Here is a 14,554-nt window from a genome sequence, read left to right on the forward strand (position 1 = left end):
CGCAGACGGCTGCCACGAGCCCATCATTCTACTAAATACAAAAAAAATCATAAAATATTCCCAGAAGTTTATATCTGAAAGTTTTCTTAAAGGTCCCTGCACATTTTCGGAGAAATTAATTACCGTGACTAAAACGGTCACGTTTTCCCATCTCACAGAGAGAGGGAGACTAACCCTAGAGGATCCAGATCACTTTCAAAATAAGAGTCTATGCAGCGTTTATAGGTAGATTTCTACTATTACGATATCACCAGTGGTATTTTGAGGATGAACTCTAGAGAATTTGGTGGTCAAAGCTTAGATCAGGGTTTGTTTGTGAAACTCCACGGCGCAACCTTCCTTCCTCTAGTTGTACTTTTACTACAAAAAAATACCAGAAAATATCAACATCACCCACCTCTTATAACTGGTACATGTTTATTTGTTGGTTACCTTTTGTGTAATTCTGCTGATATCGTTCAAACAAACAGACGCTGGTCTGAACTAACCAAATAACGTCCTCACAAAAAAATTAAGGAGTAAAACAAGACATTGAAGTAAATAAAAACAGGGAAAGTTTGAGATGATCAGCAGATCCACACGGATCGCTTTATTTCTTTTTTCTTTTACATCACCGTTTTCAATATCGTCGTCATTATTGTTTGTTTATTAATTTTTCCATATGGTATTTTCAATTTGTATTACTATCACTTTTATCATGGAAATCTGTTAAATCATTTCACAATTTGTTCTCAAAATGTACACATACAGTAGCGTATTTGAATGACCATTTCAATGTTTCATATTTACTTTTAAAACTAGTTCAAAAGAAGTCAGAATCAAGAAGGAACAGGACATGTACATACATTTATCCAATACATACCTAAAGAAAATAAATAGTTATCGTAAAAAATAAAAAATACAACTGAAAAAAATACACACATTTTACAAATTGATCCCCAGGCTCCCGCCCCCGTAGGTTTATCATACAGATATATGTTTGTTGGTTTTTATTTTTTATTTTTTGAACGACACCTCATATCTTCACTACCAAAAAAGTTTTTTTTTTGTTTTTTTTTGTTGGTTTTTTTTTGTTTGTTTGTTTTTTTTAGGTCATTGTCGTTTGTTTGACATGCATCGTAAACACAGAGGCTAAAGGTTTTGTTTCCTGGGCTTCCTCGGGCTCGCCCTCTCGTCCTGCCTCCCTCTGATCTCACCCCCCAGAGAGCTCTTAAGTTTCCGTTATGGCTTGTTTGTGCAGTAAAATGACCGGATTCTGTCCATCCTTTCTCTCTCCCTCTCTCTCTCTCTCTCTCTCTCTCCATCTCTGGTTCCTCCCTTCGAGTGGCTGTTTTGTCTCTCTGTCACCTCTCCCATCATCAGGATTACCCAAGACCCTGAGCTGATGATTAGTCGTCACAAACTGCACAGCGACATAGTGGCAGGCTAGTCAGGAAATAACCTTTAGAGTCAAGATGCTTCCTTTCATCCATTCGTCACTCGGACACCACTCTCTAATAAGGCAAACTTTAAAAAGGGTGTTTCGTTTGTTACTAACGGCCTTGATTCATGTTAAAAACATCCGTTCAAGCCACGTATGCCAGTAACTTTTTGATTACTCTCCTACACGCTACGCCCTCCTGGCGAGGCTCCTCGCTGTCAGATGAAAAGAACCCACGCGTGAGAAGAAGGTGGAACAGGGGTGAAAGAACGATGGAGACAGCAGCGCTAGAACGTTGGTCGTTTTCATTAAAAACAAAATCAAACACTTAAGACAGAAGGCTAAAAAAAACAACAACAAAAAACAACGCATTTTGGTCAACAACAGCTGTTTAACCCAGACACTTGTATTCTTATGAGTGTGCCCCCCGCCAGCATGGCTACTGCTACTTTTCTTGTTCGGGTGACCTGCGCTTGTCAGCCAATCCAAAGTAACGCCCCCATGGAGAACTTTGTGAAAGTATAGAGACAGTGAATAATCATTCCGTTCAGTAAGACACTCTGTTTGAATTCTTGACGCCATCCCAGCTATGAGGAGAACCTGACTACCTCCTCATTAACGCAGTACTCAACCCTAAAAAGTGTATTTTGCCTCCTAAGTACTCTCAAATAAATGTCTTGAGCTTCAAGCTACATCAACGTGGCTGGCTCTTCCTGCGTTTTGGAGACTTAAGGAGGTCTTTGCCACCTCAAGACACCTATTCACGAGTACTTGAAGGGCCAGTAACAATTTTTTTTTTAAGTTTAAAAAGCTTATTGCTTATCTATTAAGTTGTAATAAATGATTCATTTCCATGAATAAAATTTTAAGTTAGACTTTGTAAACTCTCTCTAAACTCAGCCGTGGCAGAGACACTAAAAGCAAACAGATTTCCCGACAACGACAACATGAAATCATTGAGCACAATGCCGGTTGGCTCCGCCCCCTCCCACCCACCTCTTTGCCTTTGATCTTCTACAACAGGGACCTTCAAAAGAGGTGACTCAGACTCTCGGTTTTCAAGGTGCCAGTGGACAAAGGACGGGGAAGGATGGTCTGATGTGATCGGAGCTAAATGTTGAATTCTGACATGTTTTACTACCAAGCAATTGGGGACACTTAGACACCCCTGACAGGACCACGGAGGCCAACAATAGAACCACATCGACTGACACCGGACACCGAGTCTCGAGCAGAAAGGAGAACACAGGTGTTGTCGAGAGTTATAACCCATTTACGGCCATGTAGCTAGGGTTACATGTCCCCTAATCCTGTTACAATTTTACACCCTCTCCTGTTTTTAAAATCCAACCCGTCGGGCGAAACTGACGTCTGCTCTGGCCAACAAAAGCTGCCCTCATCCCCTCTTAAGTTGTAAGGCCATTTATATTTCATACGCTGTAAGACAATAAATGGCAGCAATTGGCTCCCTACGTGAGGAGAAATGGGCCCTGATATGCTGACGGTGTGCAGCCGGACTGAAGGGAGGGGGAACCTGCACGATGAGCGCTAACCAGCACCGGCGTTAGCCTTCATTAAGAGAAAGAGCAAAGGCAGAATGACAGGAAGAGAGAGACAGAGGAGAAAACAGCTGATCTCTTTCAACCTTCCGAGTCCATTCATACATTCTTCAGGTCATATTCCCCTTCTTTCCTTTGTTTCTGTTATTGCAGAATGGTCAGACCGACAGATTTATTTTGAAGTTAAATGGTTATATTCATTGCTTCTGTCTCCGTGGATGAGTGAGAGGGTCCTCTAGTCCCAATCCAGTCAGCGCCCTGAGGAGAGAAACAGCATTATTCACATGTGACTGCTTCAGTGGCCTTAATTCAACTTTGCCTAAAATCCAAACCAAGCACCACTTAAAGACCTTAGGGGAACTACTAAAATCCCGGCCTTAAACTGATCCACTACAACAAACAAATACATAAAACAACAAGTTCAATGAGTGTCCTCGGCACATGTGCAAGCTATCTCCGTAGCTTGGAGTTGTGCCTCGCTGCACAGATGGAACACTACTAGACACTTTAATTAATGTGGTGCAGGGTTCTCACCTCAGCCCCTCAACAGGAGTAGGTTCTCACTGAGGCGGATTCACCCCGGGCACCAGAGCTGGCTGTGTTGGAAACCAGGAGACAGACAGGGTTATTATCATAACTGCAACGTCTTAAACAGCGCTGACCTTCCACAGGCATTCCCATTAAGAAGTGGAATGAGGGATAAATGTCTTCCCCTGTACTTTGAAGCGTCTGTTCCTTGTTATTGCCAGTTCCTTTGTTAAAGGAAACAGAAAATTCCACTGCCAAACTAATGGCAGCGTCGCATGAGAGCAACCAACTGCTCGCCGCATGTGACTGTGGTTCTGTATTCGCAGGGTGTTATATAACGTGTACGTTATGTCGCTTGAAAGCAAATGTTGGTTCGGTGGTGAGAAAAGGGTCCTGGGTTTGAATCATAGACCGTACGTCGAGGACGGACAAACAACGAAGCCAGGAATTCTACGGCTGACAGGAGCCGCTGTCTTACACCGATAGCATCCTATTGTTTGTGAATCATGTTCTGCAAAAGGCCACCAGGGGGCGATCGAGATCAGGTGGCTTCACTTTTGATGAGCTCTAATGCGCATATCCTCAAGGACCTACACAATCTCTAGAGCCCAAAGACTTACAATTTTGGATTTAGTCTCGATTGACTCTTGTTCTATCGACAAATATTAGTGTACGTATGATGGGTGCATACTGTATGTGTATATATGACTACTTGTACTGTATGCACGTGTATGTAAATGATATGTGTATGTTGCGTAATGTGTCAAGAGAGCGTACCACCAAGCAACTCTGGTGCTGAGCATGTTTTATCTCGTACTTTGATGGCTCTTAGAAGGGTGGGCGACAGAAATTAGCGTGGCTATAAAGGCTGAAACATGTAGTGCTGGTCAACTGTGTTATTCTCTGTTTGTATCACATCTGTTCCTATCAAATAAATATATTAAATGGAGAAAGGTGAAAGCAGAGGCGGGACTCCTGGAGAACACAGCTGGCACTAAATTACCAAAGCTAACATTACTAGCATTGAACGAGCAATTATTACAGTTGAGACACAACAAAACTCCAAACTAGTTGTTTGCCAACTTGTTCGGAGCACCAAGTGATGGTCCAGGTCCAGGGTTGTAGTTTCCATGGGCTCCCCAGGTGCTCCAGCTCCTCCCACTCACATCTTCGGAATTACGACTCAAGCGCCCCCGATCGAAACTGTGCAGCTGCCCACAAGACTTTCCTCTTCTTCAAAGAAATCAACAAGCAAACACACGCTTGATGATGAGTAAAGATGTCAGAGGTCGTGGGTGGTACCCACCATCACTCTGCACCTTCCTCAGGGTAACGGAGGGCGTGGAGATGGCTGAGGCACGGAAGTTAGCAGGCAGGGTCTCGGCGGAGTCTGAGGTCACGCCCCGTAGGTCTTTCTCCCGAAACATCTTCCTCCAGGAAGGTGAACGGGTGAAAGTCTTGGTTCCATCCTGGCAGACGGAGAAGGTGTGAATATCACAGCTGCTCAAGCAAACTAGTCGTTAGTCTAAACTATATCTGCAATTTTTTTTCCCAGTGGATTAGCATGCTGACCTCATCAGGTCGTCTCTCGGTACCCATGGAGATGAGGGAGTTGTACTCTTGCTCCAGGAGCTGTCTGGCCTGGAGGAAAGAGTTGATGTAGAGCTTAGAGATTAGTTTGGACTCTGGAGATGACACATTTGCAGCGCAGGTCTGCCCTGCTGGAATTCATTAGTTCATGTTTAAATCGCTCACACGCATCCAACCAGGTCAAATATAACTCAGGCGAAAGTAGATGAAGCGCCTTCATTTAAATGCGTTCGGTCTCTTATCATACCTGCCACTCTCCGAGGATGGTGGGAAATACGACTGGTGCTCTGCTTTAAGATAAAAACACCTGATATCTACCGTTTATTACTGTCAGCGGTCCAAGCATGTTTTGCATAATTTGACAAAGAAACAAGTGGCATGGTACACACAAAGGGAAGCATATCAGTCCACTGAGAACAGGAAATAAATCCATAAGGATATTTAAAACAAATGACTGTCTCATGTCCTCAGTGTGTCCAGATATTCATTACAACACGACCGTTACTGAACTGTCCAGTTGGTTCAATAAGCAAAAAGTTGAAAATGTGCCAACTTTTGATTGGGACAGTCCAAATATTCGACATGTGACAAAAGCATAAAACCGTCCCCCTCCAGTCAAACACTAATTTGTCTTCGTTCTACGAGTTGATGGTTTGAGCTTCACTATGTGGAAGGATGCGTGAGCGTGACACTGGCAGTCCTTTGAGCAAGATTTGTGACATCACAAATCTTTTGGAATCTGAGCCTGGTCTGACTGTCCACCAGACAAAGATGAAGCAGTTCACAAACACAAGATACACTTCACGGTAAATTCTGCCCAGCAGGTAAACAAATGAAATTAAATCCACTGGAAGTTTTAGGAAGAGACGTAGCAGTTCAAAGATTTCAATGGTTTTTTTTGGGGGTTGGTTTTTTTTTCCTGCCAAAACCATCTCAGACACATTCCAGAATTGATTTGAGTCTCTTTGTTGCCTTCATTTATGTGTGGAGGGGAACTTTCAAACAAAAAAAACCAATAAGATCAAAGTTCTGTTTTGGGAGGAAAATGTTGGAGTTGCAACATGATTAATGGGAGCCTGAGTTAAATGCATCATCGACTCCCTTACCAAGTCACCGTCGGTGCACTCCATAAAGCAGGACATCTGGCTGATGCAGATGTGGAGGACGTGGCCTTCACCAGCTGTCAGTTACCTGTGTGTTCTGATTGGGGATCTGCAGCAGCAGGGCCAGGTCAGTGTAGTCAAAGGTGTCGTCTAGAGCCAGCAGAGAGCCGTGAACGCCGCTCTCGCGAAGGTTGTCGGCGTACTCCTTCAGACCGATCGTCTGCACCCAGCACATCACGCGCTCATTGGACCACACCATCACATCTGGGAGGGGTGGGGGAGGTGGGGGGGGGGAGAAGGTGAAGGGATCCATCTGCTTCCATGCGCAGACAACAAGATGTCTCCTGGCTGTTTTTTAAGAGCTAGATCGGGTTTTTTTATATTCTCTTCTTCCACCTCTGTTCAGATATTTTGCTATTTGTCTTGTAAAAGACCTGCATTGCTCATGAAGTATTGACAAGTTGTAGAAAGAAACTGTCATAATAGCAGAGGTCAAGTTTATCATCAAACAAATCTTAATCTGACACATTTCCTCACTCAGGAAATTCTCAAGTGGGAAATCAACCTAGATGACTTAAAATCTAAAACATGTGTATCCTGAGGCTCTAGCAGTGGGAGGGCAAGAAATTTAGGTTTGTTTAATGGCTGAGCATGTTGACATTTATGTAAGTGTTACCCAGCCAAAATTCAATAGAACGCGGATTATATAACCACCGGGTGGTCCTCAACGTCTTCCAGAAACATGGGCGACATCAGAGGGAAAGGTTACGTTTTCTTTATGTCCTCATGTTTGTGGTTTGTTTTGTGATTTTTTTTGTGTTTATTTCTGAGCCAGAGTTGCATTTTTATTCTCATGCTATTGCTATAGATTTACCTGAAACACGAACACGGACATTTAGGCATCCTGTCAAATATCAACAAGATGGATTCGTGCAGATGTTCATGTTCACCAGATGTCAAAGCCTAATAACTTTTCATGTACTGCCTCTTTGAACTTCACATGAGATTTACAGACTTTCTTGTTGCCTTCAGGATGATTTGTGCTTTGTAAAGTTGCTAATTAATGTAGTCGTGCAAAAATGACATGCAAAAAAATCGCAGACTGCAAGTGAGACATGGGCTCATGAGATTATTTTAGTGGGAACGCTATATTTGTAAAATGATGTCATTGATTGTTATTAGAACCATGTTCCCTCACGTCTTTGAAGGTCTTCCAGAGGGTCATTAGCTATTCATTCCATTTCCATTCATTCCTTTATTTTTAGAATGGCTTTTATCTGTTTTTGAAGATAAACTCTTGATGTGGCCTTTAACAGAGCCTTCACGACCACTGTAGTCTAAAGGAAATTAAATCAACATTTGTCCCGCTGTTCTCTTTTCTTTCTAAAACCTTTGCTGCTCAGTAGTGGGACAAACACCATTAAAACATGCGAAGCCCTCAATTAAATACTGCAGCCTCCACCATGTTTGCACCTGATGTTGATCAGGCAGTTTCTCTCAGTTGATCACCTCAAAACTTGCACCAACAAAATGTGAGGTATTTGTTTTTAGTTGGTACTCTGGATTTGGGATCTTAGTAAATCAGGCCCATATTGTGCAACCTCACAGAGCCGCAGATCCATTGTTTTGTTTTTTTCTTGTACCTATTTGAAACAAATTCCAAAAGCTGATTAATTCTCTGTCTTAACATCAACATAATCTAAAGTTTAAAAGAGGTTGATGGAAACGGTGCTGCTGCCGCTGCTCTGACTATACCTGTCACGGCAAGACACCGATGCATTAACAGACTGCAATAAAGCGAGGAAACATGGTGGTTTCATACTGAACTCAATAATGGTAACAATTGTGTTGATGTATAGCAGTTGTAAGTAAAAAAAGAAGACAATAGCCTGCTGAGACGAATGAGTTGGGTGGACAGGGTCAGCAGCAGCACGAACCGTCCCACACTCGTGGGCTTAGATCAACAGCTCACCTTTGTTCTGGTGGGCGCTGTCCTCTCGCCTCCTCTCCAGCTCCTTGCGATCGTAATTCAGACGCTTCAGGCACATGATGCCGTAATGCAAACTGACCCTGGGAGAGGTCAAAGAGCCAGAGGGTTAGCAGGCTAACTGAGGGTGTGTTTCCACTCTCACCTGTCCTCGGATTAAGCACCGATACAATCCTTTGACCCCGTCATTCTAAAGAGAGCCTGGAGACACACACCTGAGCTGTCACAAGTCCCCATCCATGTGTCTCTTAACACCTTCATATTTCCAAACACTCACAAAGAGAGCGTCAGCAGAGAGGAATGATAGAGGTGACATGACTTACATAAGTTATGGCTGTGAAGCAGGCGAGAGCAGGCACGCGGAGCTTACCTGTGGAAGCTGTCCACCATTTTGAGCTGTCCTCTCAGCTCCTTCTTGGTCAGGTGGTCCAACATGCGAGCATCCACCAGGGACTCCATGAAGTAGCTGCGGTACTGTGGCAGACCCAGGCTGGGCAGCCAGTCGTTACCCACCCACTCGTGATTCATATCGCCGTAGGCCAGTATCTGAAGGGGACAACCACAGATGATCAACGCTGATTCACACTTGGCTTGATATGTTATGTTGGTGCAAGTCAGTGACTCGTGATTCACTGCGACTAGTCTCACTAGAAACTCTTATTGACCATATGCATCTTTATGCTAATTTTGAAGTTGATACTCACCTGATCCCAACTGAACTCTTTCAGCTCCTGGAATGCAGAGAGAAGAGAAAAGGCAGACAGAAAGAGACAGAGAGAGTGATACGGAGGTGGCGAGGGGCAGGGGAGCGCAGGTCAGGAGCGGGGTGGATGAGAGATGATGGAGGAGAAGCAGAGGAGCGAGGGGGAGCAGCAGTAGCAGCGGGAAGGAAAGAGGACAAAGTGAGGAACAGTGTGTTAGTGAACGGGTAATTAGTTGGAAGCAGTTCACACTGAAACAGCAACCAGAGGGAGAGAAGAAGATGCTCAACACTATGGCCTGGACCCACAAATAGAGACAAATATAAATATAAAGAGACAGAAATACAAACAGAGACAGCAAGAGGAGGAGTAGGAGGAGGAGGAGGAGGAGGAGGAGGAAGGGGAGAGACTCATCAACATGATTCAGACCAGACCAGACAATCAACATAATTAAAAACTGAGCAAAATAATCATGAAAAACTTAAAATAGGTCAGACAGAGACAGGACAGCCGAGGCACTGACCGGAGGCTTGGTGGCGGCGTTTAAAGACTCCATCTCCGCGTGGGTCATCCACACGTTACTGGTCGACTGCGGTCATGCGAAGAGAAAATTAAGCAGTCAAAAATTAAAAGCACAACAGATTTGCCTGCTTGAATTATTGATGCTCGTATTTGTCTACGATGCTCAACAGTGCCAAAAAAAAGCCACATCACAAGATGGTAGCCAACCACAACAGCAGATTGCTTTCTCATCACCATGGAGATTTTTGATAAACATTAGGTTTGGCTGTACTGTGTGAAAAAGAAGGATGAATCTGTGAAATGTGCTAAGTAGAATTGTTTGCCTGATGATTCTCAAGATCTCGTTAATGTGATTCTTGCAGTAAAATAAATAGGAAACCAAGCGATGGGGTTGCAAAATCTCCGCAATGGCTTCATCTTCCCCCGGACAGCAGATATAAAGGTCAAGAGAACAAATGCTGCTGACATATTTCAACATCTGGTTTATCTTTGTGACTGTGTAACAATTTCAAAAATTAAGATTTTGTTGGCAACGTTTTAATCTGCAGGCAAAATATGTGAACCTTTATCAGCTTCCTTGCAATCGACTCCTAGTCTGCAACAGTAAACGCAGTGATATTTTCATTGACATTTATTCCATCAAAGTGTAACTTCACCCTCAGGTTGAAGTCTAACCCTTAAAACACACCAGGCGTGTTCACAGCGCATCACGGCGGCGGTCTGCCATCTTTGCTGCTGTGTATTTTGATGAGTTTCTGAGGAGCTGTAGGTTGACGCTCCTGCACAGCAGTCATCAGCTCAAATCATATGTTACTGCAAAACGTATTCTGACACGTTTTCCAATGATCTACCTCTCGACGTGAGCGTTTTGTCTTGTGTCAGTTGTATTTGACATATATACTCAATAACATTTTATCTCCTGTAAGTGTTTGCTTGCTGCTAAAACGCGTGCTGCTGGTTCTCACAGAGCGAGTGCTGGCCGGGGCCGAGGGGCTGGTGAGGGACACCATCTCCTGGATGGCCAGTCGCAGTTTGAGGCGGTGCAGCGGGTTGCTGATGCCGATCTCCCTCTGGATCTCCGTGTCGGACAGGTTGGCCATGATGGCGCCGCTCTTCACGTTGGCACGACATGCTGCCACGTACCAGGCTGGCATTCCCACCCACAGCTGAAAGGACATAGACAACAGATGAAGTTAAGAAGGAAGATATTTTGGGAGAAGTTCTCTTGCTTCACCCTCTGAAACTCACAGCACTTTGAGAGTTTTCTGCCTCTGTCACATTTTTAACTGAATGCAGACTAAGTTTTCTGTAATATAAAGTCCTGCACCTCTGAAAAAAACACCACAATCATAGCTAGAAGTTGCAGGGACATGTCTTTTGCGCAGCAGAACACAGTTATGATGATATGACTAGAAAAACTTAGTGGAATTTGTTCAATAATTTATTTCCAAAGAATTTGGAAAAAATATGGACTCCCTAAATGCAACATTTTTCCAAGTGCTAATAAAAAAATAACATCGGACAAATAAGTATTGACAATTTTACAACCCAAATCAACAAAGCCTGACACTACCAACAGGTTTTCCCAGCCTGCAGTGTTAACTGAATTTTTCCTAAAAGGAGGCAAACAGCATTTGCCAGAGTTGAAAATCTGAGGATACGATTTACTTTTTGCAGTTCCAGGCTGCGGGAAACAGTGTTATTTAGGCAGACGTTTTGTTGTAAGTGCTTTTTTGTATGAGGAGATGCCTTTCAGTTCATTTCAAATTCCTATCTCGGTTGACTTTCTGCAGCTACGCCATAACTCACAGCAAACTCACAGCGGAGCAAAATGGAAAATATACTTTATGCAGAGGCCCTTTTGTGTTATCGATATGTATCATTATATCTGCTCAGGTACAAAAAAAAAAACAATCGCACGTCACATAATTCAGTCAGTGATTATTATGTTGGTGGCATATGAAGTCAAGCCAAACTTCAATTTTCAGCATTTCAGAAATCATTTTGTGTGATATCCAACTTAAAAGAAATCCACAATCTGGTATAAACACTGCTGTCCAGTACCTCCAACCAAGATACAACAGTGGGTCCATCCCAAGATGCGAAGGGAAGTCCTTGGCGACATGCTTCTTCCAGTAGCTCATGCCTGGAGGGAGGAAGAGGAGTAACAAATGGATTACTCGATGACTGAAACATGAACAAAAACACACATTTTCTCATCCCTCACTTCTTCTTGCTGCGACGGTCTTTATCTGCCGGACCCAAAGTTCCTGTCTTGTTCATCCCGATCGGGTCTCCGGAGGCCAGGTCTTCAGAGGGAGTAGAAGCTGGACGAGATGCAGGAAGGTCAAAAGAATGACTAAGTGAGAAGATGTCGAACTGAAAACGCTGCATATAAGTTTTCCCTCCATCTGTTTACCGAGAGAAGCAGCTCCATCCCGCCCAGGTTGACCCATCCTCCCTTTCTCCTTCTTTCCAAAAAGCCGCCCAATGGAAGACTTGATGCTTTTCTTCTTACTGGACTTGTGGAGAGAATCTTGGCTGCTGTTGGAGCTGCTGCCGTCTGCTGAGAGACTGGGAGGAAGACAGGAGGTCAGCTGCTGACTAATCATTCAAAACATTAGACTTGGTACATTTAACGTGAGGCTGTCGTACCTGCGGAACTCTCTGGGGTCATCCAGCATCGCCCCGGGGTGGGTGAGGGTCATCCTGTCCAGTCGCAGTGCGCGAGGAGTCGGGGGAGGCGTGGAGTCGAGAAGGGCGAGGGACCGATCGTCTTCTTTGCTGTTCTAAAACGTGGAATACAGACATTTTAAGAATGATAAAACAACCCTGACGAGCCCCGACCATCACGGGGTGCGTCATCATTCATTCACTGCATCTGTTTCATTGCATTCTTTTGCATTTGTCTTTTACTGATTCACCAATTTTTTTTGTTCAATATTTCAAGATTTATTCAAATTTTCAGTATTTCCACTCAGGTTTTTTTATGCAAAAATGCTGGATGGAGAAGCACGTACTGTCAGACAGTTCTTTTCATTTTATTCTGAACTCTCACATCAATATTTTCACATTCACAACATTCCTGACTGTCGTTTTGTTTAGCGTTTGTAATTCCTCCCCCTGCCTCTCACATGCTGGGGCCCGTCTGGTACCGATCGTACTGTGCTAAAGTCATCTGAATCAGTCTTGGCCTAATAACACGCTGTTAAGGAGAAACTGAACTTCTCTGACCCCGTCTACATGATTTGCTTCTGCTCCGTCTCCATGAGTCACTGACTGGAGGAGCAAAGACAGGTAGGTGGATACAAGACGAAAACAGGTAAAACTGTTCTGTTAATGCCCGGAGTACCTGTCTGTCAGTCTCACGGGCCGGGGAGTGGGGCAGGCGAGGGGTGGAGTGTCCAGAGCTTGGGGGTGAGGGGGAGGCTAGAGTGGAGGATGTGATGGATGAGGGGATGAAGCCCCGCCCTGTGCTGTCTCTTCCCAAGGAGGATGGAGGGATTGGGGGACTGTCCAAAGCCACGCTGCTGACCCGGCTCTCAATCTCCTCCGCCCGCAACTCTGTGTTCTCCTTCTCCTCCTGGATCAGTCTGGAGGAGCAAAGAGGAAAAGACATGATGCTCCGCTAACAAGCAACTGAAAGTGGAACAAAATGAAGTTCATTAGCACCATCACTCTTACTTGATCTCCTTATTAATGGCCTCCAGCTGTTCCTGCAGCATAATGGCCAGGGTCTGCACGTCCGTTTGCCCACTGGGGGACAGCAGCTCTGATCCAAACCGATGGTCCCCTTCATCGTCGTCGTCAGAGCAGACAACGTCCACGCCGGGCTCGAACCCTGTCCCCAGCAGAGCCCCACTCTCCCAGTCTGGGTACTGCACACAAAGGAGTCCAAAACATTTCCAAAGTCATCAGAGACGTGATAATCATCAGCTCTGAAAGCTGTACAGGATAAATTAAACTTCAGGTGGGCAGTGTAGCATAATGGTGCTAGGTCAAGTCATCAAAGGGACATCAAAGTCACTGAGTCATCCTTCTACACTTCGCTGTAAAATTATCTTTGTCTGGTTTATAATAACTAGCCTTGTCTGCAATACTCCCTTTGAAATAAAAACTCAATATTATGACATATTAGAGCCATGAGCCTGATGGGGTGCAGCGGTGTGACGCAGCCCCGCAACACTTCAGCCAACAAAACCAAAAATTCTTTAAAAACTTATCATGGCCGACTTTGAGGATGAGGAGGATTATTCCTTGATATCCCAAGATCCCGATCCTTGTCTATTCAAACCAGAATACACACTGGAGGAACAACAGGCTTTGGACACTGAGGAGGTACGCTAACTTGCCTACCCACTACCAGTCATTGTGCTAAGCTAACTAGCATTCAGCCCGTCTCAACTCCCTAACGCACACACAGAGGATAGAAGGGGGTTCTAGCTTCTTGTCCAGGATGTGAGGATGGACAATGACAAATATGCTGTTCCTAAGAGGAAAAAGAACAAATCAGTCAGTTCTTAAAAAAAGGCATTTGTGTGATAAGTCTTATTTTGGTAGAAAAAAGCTGAGCTGTATGAAAGGATCTGGGTTTGTCACGGGAATGTTAGATTCTCACTTTGGTAGAGTCCTCTCGAGCAGAGCTCCAACGAGCCCTGTGACTTCGCCTGACCACGCCCCCGGTGGAGGCGTTACCAAAGGGATCCAGGTGAGTGGTGGAGCCTGTTGGGAGGGACCCGCCGCCGTGAGAATATCTCAACTCCAGGGCGCTTCCCGGTAGAGAACGGCTGGAGAAGCAGATAGAAAGATAACATGAGATGACATCAAATAAAAGAAAATTTTCCTGGAGGCACTTACAGCCAGGAAGGTGAGGAATTTACACGCAACAGCTGCCAATTATAAAGTAAACATGTTTAATATGAATAAATCAAGATGAAAATATTGTATAAATAATGAAATTGTGAATACATCAAACTAAGGGAGGGTTTATCCTATCGTACTGCTTTAATTTGAACTCGTTGTACTTTTAAAGTGATACTTCACCCAAATATAATCATTTATGTCACAAATATTCACTGTTACGATGTCTTGATTACAGAAAGAAATTCTTGTGTTTTATCTTTAATCTCCACCAGCTTCCGGCA

General features: G+C 44.2%; 1 protein-coding gene across 2 annotated transcripts in view; it reads right to left on the minus strand.

Annotated features, from left to right (window-relative positions):
• Positions 1–447: 447 nt before the first annotated feature.
• ppfia3 (PTPRF interacting protein alpha 3) overlaps positions 448–14,554 on the minus strand; it is a 31,090-nt gene continuing 16,983 nt past the window's right edge. For both annotated transcript variants that reach the window (XM_086184379.1, XM_086184378.1), the window contains exons 15-31: positions 14,029–14,197; positions 13,095–13,288; positions 12,763–13,003; positions 12,066–12,199; positions 11,830–11,984; positions 11,638–11,737; positions 11,475–11,556; positions 10,376–10,576; positions 9,412–9,477; positions 8,892–8,918; positions 8,558–8,733; positions 8,173–8,270; positions 6,289–6,464; positions 5,080–5,148; positions 4,814–4,976; positions 3,514–3,575; positions 448–3,237 (exon numbers count right to left, since the gene is read on the minus strand). In XM_086184379.1, the coding sequence (XP_086040505.1) occupies positions 3,523–3,575; positions 4,814–4,976; positions 5,080–5,148; positions 6,289–6,464; positions 8,173–8,270; positions 8,558–8,733; positions 8,892–8,918; positions 9,412–9,477; positions 10,376–10,576; positions 11,475–11,556; positions 11,638–11,737; positions 11,830–11,984; positions 12,066–12,199; positions 12,763–13,003; positions 13,095–13,288; positions 14,029–14,197 (2,104 nt within the window). In that variant the 3' untranslated portion in view covers positions 448–3,237; positions 3,514–3,522. The remainder of the gene's footprint in view (positions 3,238–3,513; positions 3,576–4,813; positions 4,977–5,079; positions 5,149–6,288; positions 6,465–8,172; positions 8,271–8,557; positions 8,734–8,891; positions 8,919–9,411; positions 9,478–10,375; positions 10,577–11,474; positions 11,557–11,637; positions 11,738–11,829; positions 11,985–12,065; positions 12,200–12,762; positions 13,004–13,094; positions 13,289–14,028; positions 14,198–14,554) is intronic.

This window comes from Aulostomus chinensis, chromosome 18 (genome assembly GCF_037954235.1).
Source record: "Aulostomus chinensis isolate RoL2024-O1b breed Wild chromosome 18, RoL_Achi_v1.0, whole genome shotgun sequence".
Classification (NCBI taxonomy): Eukaryota; Metazoa; Chordata; class Actinopteri; order Syngnathiformes; family Aulostomidae; genus Aulostomus; species Aulostomus chinensis.